The 7,287-nt window shown below is 37.9% G+C and overlaps 2 protein-coding genes across 2 annotated transcripts; one reads left to right on the forward strand and one right to left on the reverse strand.

The window, feature by feature from the left end:
- Nucleotides 1–1,546: 1,546 nt before the first annotated feature.
- On the forward strand, nucleotides 1,547–3,531 carry LOC113281714 (pentatricopeptide repeat-containing protein At5g61400). The gene is made up of 2 exons (XM_026530520.1): nucleotides 1,547–3,270; nucleotides 3,359–3,531. The coding sequence occupies exon 1, from the start codon at nucleotides 1,603–1,605 to the stop codon at nucleotides 3,229–3,231; it is 1,629 nt and encodes a 542-aa protein (XP_026386305.1). The 5' UTR covers nucleotides 1,547–1,602; the 3' UTR covers nucleotides 3,232–3,270; nucleotides 3,359–3,531.
- Nucleotides 3,532–3,701: 170 nt separating this feature from the next.
- Nucleotides 3,702–6,627, reverse strand: LOC113281715 (transmembrane emp24 domain-containing protein p24delta9-like). Its single transcript, XM_026530521.1, has 4 exons — nucleotides 6,181–6,627; nucleotides 5,866–6,075; nucleotides 4,429–4,505; nucleotides 3,702–4,040 (listed from the first exon to the last, which is right to left on the reverse strand). The coding sequence occupies exons 1-4, from the start codon at nucleotides 6,382–6,384 to the stop codon at nucleotides 3,896–3,898; spliced, it is 636 nt and encodes a 211-aa protein (XP_026386306.1). The 5' UTR covers nucleotides 6,385–6,627; the 3' UTR covers nucleotides 3,702–3,895.
- Nucleotides 6,628–7,287: the final 660 nt, after the last annotated feature.

Consider the following 7,287-nt stretch of genomic DNA (forward strand, 5'->3'; position numbering starts at 1 on the left):
GGGCCCCCCCCCCCCCCCTCACAATTCTGCCATGGTGGTTTACATGTTCGCGGTTTACATATTCGTATTAGAGATATAATATGGTCACCTCGCGTACCTCATTTACATACCTCAGGCATTCCCGTCGCTTTTCAGCTCGTGTCCAGCTGTAGAATTCTCCGTCATCCTGTTAAAGGGATAGTCAACAGATAATGGAGTCATTTCACATACCTCGTGTACGTACCTCTTTCACGCGGATTGCTGTTATCCAGCATTTCTGTCAAGCGCCAACTTTTTCTCCAATCCCCTTTCTTTCAAATCCCCCATAATCGCTTCATCCCAAGTCAGTTTCAGACGACCTCTACGCTTCATCCTTCCTTCTGCCCGTTGGATTCGTCCTACTCGAACCGAAGCATCCGGTGGTCTTCGCTGGAGATGCCCGAACCAACATAGCCGATGTTGGGTGAGCATGTCCTCGATTGGTGCTACCCGAGCTTGTTGCGAACGAAATCATTTTTGATTTTGTCATGCCTTGTGTGGCCACATGCCCACCTCAGCATCTGCATCTCTGTTGCATGAATTTCTATGATGTGCGGGTTTCTTGTCTCCCAACATTCTGCTCCATATAGCATCGCAGGTTGGATCGCAGTTTTATATAACTTTCCTTTTAGTTTAGCTGGGACCTTACGGTCACACAAGATTCCCATCGCCAGTCTCCATTTGGCCCACCCCACCTGGGCCTGTGGCGGATGTCCTCGTCGATCTCACCATCGCTCTGGATCATAGATCCCAGATAACGGAAGGATTCTTTCTTTGGAACAATTTGTCCGTCAAACAAGACATCTCCATCATCCGGTCTGGTATCATCGAATTCGCATCTCAGATATACAGTTTTGGACCTACTGAGTCTGAAGCCCTTCGATTCCAGAGTTTGCCACCACCACTCTAGTTTCTCCTCTACCTCTTTCTTCGATTCCCAATTAGTGCCACATCGTCTGCAAAGAGCATACACCACGAGATCTCGCCATGTATATCCTTCGTAACTTGGTCTGTTACTAGCGCAAATAAGTAAGGACTCAAAATTTGGTTTCATCATAGACTTACTGTTTCATCATTAAAATCTTTGATTTCATGACAAAAAAATAGGCAAAAATAAGTTGAAACCAAATTTGGTTTCATCATAGAATTTGATGAAACCGATTTTTATTTGGGATTTTTGTATCAAATTTTAAAAATTTGGTGTTTTTGTACAAATTTGGTTAACATGGTATTTTAATGGATCCCAACATTTGAACGGAATTTTTGTACTCCAAATTTGATCATCCGACCAAGGGCCATCATCCGACCAAGGGCCTATATTTGGAGGACGGGGTGTTTCCGTTTAGCGTGGCAGTGTGGCACCCTACCAAGAGGGCCTGTTTTTGAAGCAGGCGGGCCTATATGATGACATGATCAAGACCGTTGGATTATGGCGGAGTCTGCAGTATGGATGGCTGCAAATCCTGCAGTTCAGGCTGTTTAGTACTTCGGCTCTGATGCAGTTGGAACTTGGAAGAACAGTTGAGAAATGAAATAGAATGGGATACTGTAACTAGAGATACAGAAAACTCATTCACCCAGACAATGTTGAAGCTTTTGCCGCCAGCCAGAACTCTCTCACCAGTTGCTTCAAGAACAATTTCGTCTTCCTCTGAAAGTTTGTCGATGTTGCCTTCCAAGCATACTGATGTTATACAGAAATTACTGGAATGTAAAACTGTTTCACAGTCACTTAAAGTTTTCAGAAACAGTTATAAGAATCCAGAAATTTATTCTGCAATCATTCACATTATAACTAGGGATAAAAGATATCCCCAGGCAACGTGTTTGATGAAAGAGCTCATCGAAAATCTTCGGAAGAACAAAAAGAATCGACATATTGCTTCGTTGGCTTTTAATGCACTTCAAGGATTTGAAAGCTCGAAATTTACACCAGGAGTATTTGATGTGTTAATTATGGCTTTCTCTCAAATGGGTCTTGTTGAAGAAGCTTGTTGGGTTTATAAAAAGACTAAAGCTTTACCAGGAATTCAAGCTTGCCATTCTCTTTTGCATGGGTTTGTTAAATTGGGTAACTTTGATTCTATGTGGAAATTTTACGATGAAATGGTGTCTCGTGGAATTGCTTCGAATGTTGTTACTTATGGCACTTTGATCAATGCTTGCTGCAAACAAGGAGATATCTTGAAAGCCTGTAAACTATTTAATGAAATGGTGGAGAAAAAGATTGATCCCACAGTAGTAGTGTACACCAGTGTCATATCTGGTTTGTGTAAAGAGGGAATGATTACAGAAGCCTTGGATGTGTTTGGATTGATGGAGAAATCTGGTATATCCCCAAATCTATATACGTATAATGTTCTAATTGATTGCTACTGCAAAATTGAAAACATCAATCAAGCACTTGCTTTGTACAGCCAAATGCAAGTGCAAAATGTGCAGCCAAACGTCGTCACATTTAGCACCTTGATTGATGGTCTATGTAAGGCGGGTGAGTTTGGAAGAGCAAGACAGTTGTTCGTAGATATGGCTAAGTTTGAGGTGATCCCAAATATTTTTGTTTATAACAGTCTGATTCTTGGTTATGCGAAGGCAGGAAACATTTCTGAAGCCTTCTTTCTCTGTTCAGAGATGGGAAAAGTAAGTATTTCACCTGACATTTTCACTTACGGTATACTTATGAAGGGGCTATGTGAAATGGCCAGAGTAACAGAAGCAACTGATCTATTTCATAAGATGGAGAAAGAGGGTATAATTGCTAATATTGTAACATATAATATATTGATCGATGGATACTGCAAAGTTGGGAGGTTAGAAAAGGCTTTGGAGATTTGTTCAGAAATGACAGATAAGGGTCTCGATCCAAATGTGATAACTTATACTTCTTTAATAGATGGGTATTGTAAAGAGAAGGACATGGAGGCTGCCATGGGCTTGTACTCGGAGATGGTGATCAAAGGTCTTGTACCAGGTGTAATTACGTTTACAACCTTGATTCATGGGCAATTGAAAGCCGGTAACTTGAAAGAGGCATCTAGGCTTCAAAACGAGATGAAAGAGAGAGGATTTTCACCAAATGCTTTCACACTTAGCTGTTCAGTTGATGGATGGTGCAAAGATGGTGGTGCCCCTATCAAGCTTTTGAAGGCAAAACGGGATTCTAAAGGAAGTCAAGAAGATCGCATTTTGCCAAATTTACACAATCCGCATTAGTTCAGGGTTTGTGCAAGGATGGACATATCTCGAGGGCCAGTAAGTTTTTCAAAGATCTATTGGTTTGATACTAGGTGTTCATATCATCAATGGATTGATGGCTTACGTAGACATAGCGTTTGTGCAGGATGGACATATCTCGAGGGCCAGCAAGTGTTTCAAAGGTGTATTGGTTTGATACCAGCCTATGTTCTTACTTGCAAACTCCTTATAGAAGGGAAATGTCAGGACAAGCATGGATGGCTTAGGCAGACACCTTAAAGAGCGGGATTGAATGCAGTGCAGTTTGTAGATCACATGTTCCAAGTCTGCTGTTTTAAGAATCAGTTCTCCTCAGATGACTGCTGAAAGCATCACCATTCTCCCCAATGAAGAGAATGCCCATTTCTGAGTGTTAAAAGTAACTGTTTCATATTTAAAGAACGCCCAGATGAAATAAAAGGGAATTTTATTGTTTTAATACCCAGATGTTGAAGTAGAATATTTTTTTGTTGTAATAGTTGAGGAACATTTCATATTTAAAGAAACACCCAGATGAAACTAAAGGGATTTTTATGCGTTTCTCTGAAAATAAATATAATTGTGAAAGTAGCTGAGAAGTAAGTATACAGTCGCTACAGAAAAGAGTAACATGAGCCTTGTACGAGCACTGGAAACAGCACAATTACAAGAGCTTCTTTCTCTCAAAGAAGCTTTTCAAATGCCATAACTGCAAGCCTGCAACTGATAGGCAGACAAAGAGAGAGAGGAACCCAAACCAGGCCATTTTGCTAGTGGTTGATTTATTCAACTCCTGCATCTCTTCTTCCCTGGAACATCACAGCAACAATAAAAAAAATGTTCAGAAAAAGATTGACCTGAAAAAATAATAATGATGCATAATGATGCATATCATATTCTGATATGGTTGTTTGTCAGAGTGGGGGACTTGGTAAGATGAAATCTTGTCCTCTATTTGATCCATTCCCAACTTTTTTGGCAAAATCCAAAAAGCTTGACGTGATCGAATGCTTTTTGTTGGGAAGATATGGTTTCTGGCTTTTGGTTAATTCCCAACTTAATATATGTCCTGGACAGCTATAACCGTCACTTTTTCTTTCAAACATTTTCTTTACTTTTTACATCATTGGCTACCATTCATCTCTTCTCCTACAATATTCTCATACACATCACATGCATTCTCTTTCATTTACTTACCTCTCGCGAAGATAAAACATTTCATCATGAATAGCTTGAATAGTATCCTCCAACTTCTTCAGCTCCATTTCCATGACCTGGGAAATAAAACATTGGATGAAGAAGTATCTGGCTTCAAATTTTGGAGTTTATGGACATAAAGACATATAAATTACTCCAACTCGTATTTAACAACCAAAATTAAAGTGTCACAATCAAGAGTTTGGCCATGTGCCGAAGTTGATACAAATAATCATAAACAAGTACCTACTGTTACCATGAATGATCAGATAATTGGAGATTAGAGATTTTAAACATTCTTATGATTGTACATAAAAGACAGATAACAAAGAAAAACGCAAGGGGTGCTCGTACATAAATTCTTTAAGGTAAACAAATGATCTCATATACACAAGCAGAGAGATGAAATATGGTAACTCTAGTCAAATTAAGAGAAATGCAACTCAGGCACCCTAAATAAGACAATTAACAACGGTTTGAATATAAAGAATTAAATTAATCGTAACAATTAAGGCAATACTAAATAAACTACCATCATGTGCCACAGATAGTAAACAGAAAAAAAAACAACCATAATCTAACTTTTAAAAACAATAGGGTTAACCACAATGATGAATCTGGTTAAGGATGACGACTAGCAATTATGGAACCTAGAGTAGCGATGAAAATACATCTCATTTTCAGTTCTTAATCTGGGACAAAATGAATGGCCTTTGACATAGAAGGAAACATCACCGTGGAATTAGTATAAGAAGATCAAAACCTAGCTCCCTAACTCGTCCTCCAATAAGAAATAGTTTCCACCAATCCAAGCACACTGCCTTGGTTTCTTTACAAGAAAGCTCAAATATCTCTCACTTTGAAGTTGGATTATGTTACATCCATTAAAAACTAGGCCAAATTAATGGAGATATAGGCCCGTTCATCATTAAAAGACAAATATGAAAAAAGTCTTGCTTGGTCTTCCTATTCTTATAATGATTCCTAAAGTTCAAATCGTCAATGACATGCAAAAGTTGTACTTGTTATCCATATGATTCCCTAACATTCTACAATTTTCTTTGGTGCCAGAGATGTTGCCTAGACGGAGTTTTCCCAACACCAACTAAGTAATTTTACCATTATAAACAAACACTAAGAAAAAACTAAACCCATGCTCAAAATAGACACATAATTAACTAGGTAAAGTATGAACAGTTTTTTTGTGCCAAATCATCCTAACAACTGCAATTGTAAATAACTACTGATACTAGTAATGAGCTTTACTCATACAAAACAATCTAATATTAAACACCACCACCAATACACAACCAATTTACAAATTATCTACTTCCACCTAAAGTGCTACAAACTTCAAGCTGCTATCTGCTACTTAACAAACTATACCATATAAACATAGAAATTACAAAAAATCTAAGAAGTGATAGGATTTCTTACATCAACGGAGCCCTTCTTAGCAACGTTCGGCCAATCTTTAGCAGCATAACCAGTTTTCCATTCAAAGTCAACTGTTAATGTAACTGGTTGTTTTTGTTCAACAGCCCAAAAACAAGCCATGTAATCACCAGTTTCAGGAGCCGTAAATGCGAATTTTCCAGATTCAACGAGATCACCAGTATGTAAATTGTTCCCAAAAGACGACGTAACCTAAAAACATCAACAACACCCAGTATTTCAAAACCAGAATAACCAACAAAAAAAAAATCACAAAATCCACTAATCAACAAGAAATTAGGGTTTCTAGAGTCTTACCCTGACAGTAATTTTGTGAGATTCAGGTAAAGGATGAGTTTCAGTTGGGTTAACAATATGGTAATTACCAACAGTCATAGCGTTGGTTTTAACTTCTTCCGATATACATTTTGTATGACCAGATTGAATCTCAAAACGAATAGATTGAACAGTTGTTGAAAGAAGACCTAGAATTACAACAACAAGAATTCCAAATCTACACATCTTGAGTAAGTTTGGGTCCAAAAATTAGGGTTTTGGATAGAGTGGGAAACAGAGATGAGTTTTGATTATAAATCTTGTACTGTGTGTTTAAGATCTGAGGTTTCTGGTTTGGGAATTTTGGAAGAGTTGAAGACAAGAAGTAAGACTAGGAATGCTTCTTTGAGGAACAGACCAGCTGACTTTTTTCGGCGACTAAGATATTAAAATCACATCATCGACTCACACGAAATTTCACGCCTTCGTACAGCACAAACCCGGTACTGTGCCCCTTCACTAGCGAGCATGGCTCGCCATCGGTCCTTACCTATATAAGCCCCGTTTGGAATTTGCTTTATTTCTATCAAAATCACTATGAAATAAAGTTTTACCGAAAATTGTGTGTAATAAATATTCTTAAGTATTTTTGGAGATAAGAACTTCCATTTTTTATTTTGTTTATAAAAACCTAATAGCTTTTAATAGCCGGAAAAACAGAAGCTACTCAGATACAATACGGTGATATCAGTGATATAGCTGAACTAGTCATAAAAATCCATGGTGTCCAAACCTGTGGTACAAAAATCCCGTTCAAATGTTGGGATTCATTAAAGCTCCATCTTAAACAAACTTGATACAAAAACCCCAAATTTCAAAATTGGTTTCATCAAACTTTTTGGGGTTTTTGTTTTACTTTTGTATTTTCGGGGTTTTTGTGTTACTTTTGTTTTGATGGGTTTTTTATGGATGGATAGTGAGACCTTTGAGGTTATAACTCGCAGACTGATGATATAAACATATACGAAAGATTTATGTCTAATTAAGGAATTATCGTCCACCATCGTATACATAGTTGCATATATCATATTCAAATAAGCTATGAAGTACAAATAAGTGAAATAAAGGTGATTGCACCATTGGATCTAA

This window comes from Papaver somniferum, chromosome 5, assembly GCF_003573695.1.
Source record: "Papaver somniferum cultivar HN1 chromosome 5, ASM357369v1, whole genome shotgun sequence".
Classification (NCBI taxonomy): domain Eukaryota; kingdom Viridiplantae; phylum Streptophyta; class Magnoliopsida; order Ranunculales; family Papaveraceae; genus Papaver; species Papaver somniferum.

Bases quoted from the DNA above. Each gene is read 5' to 3' on its own strand.
- LOC113281714 (XM_026530520.1), top strand. From the start codon at position 1,603: ATGTTGAAGCTTTTGCCGCCAGCCAGAACTCTCTCACCAGTTGCTTCA.
- LOC113281715 (XM_026530521.1), bottom strand. From the start codon at position 6,384: ATGTGTAGATTTGGAATTCTTGTTGTTGTAATTCTAGGTCTTCTTTCA. The intron at 6,076-6,180 runs GTAAGACTCTAG...TGATGTTTTTAG, and splicing joins CTCACAAAATTACTGTCAGG to GTTACGTCGTCTTTTGGGAA. The intron at 4,041-4,428 runs GTAAGTAAATGA...GTGATGTTCCAG, and splicing joins ATGTTTTATCTTCGCGAGAG to GGAAGAAGAGATGCAGGAGT.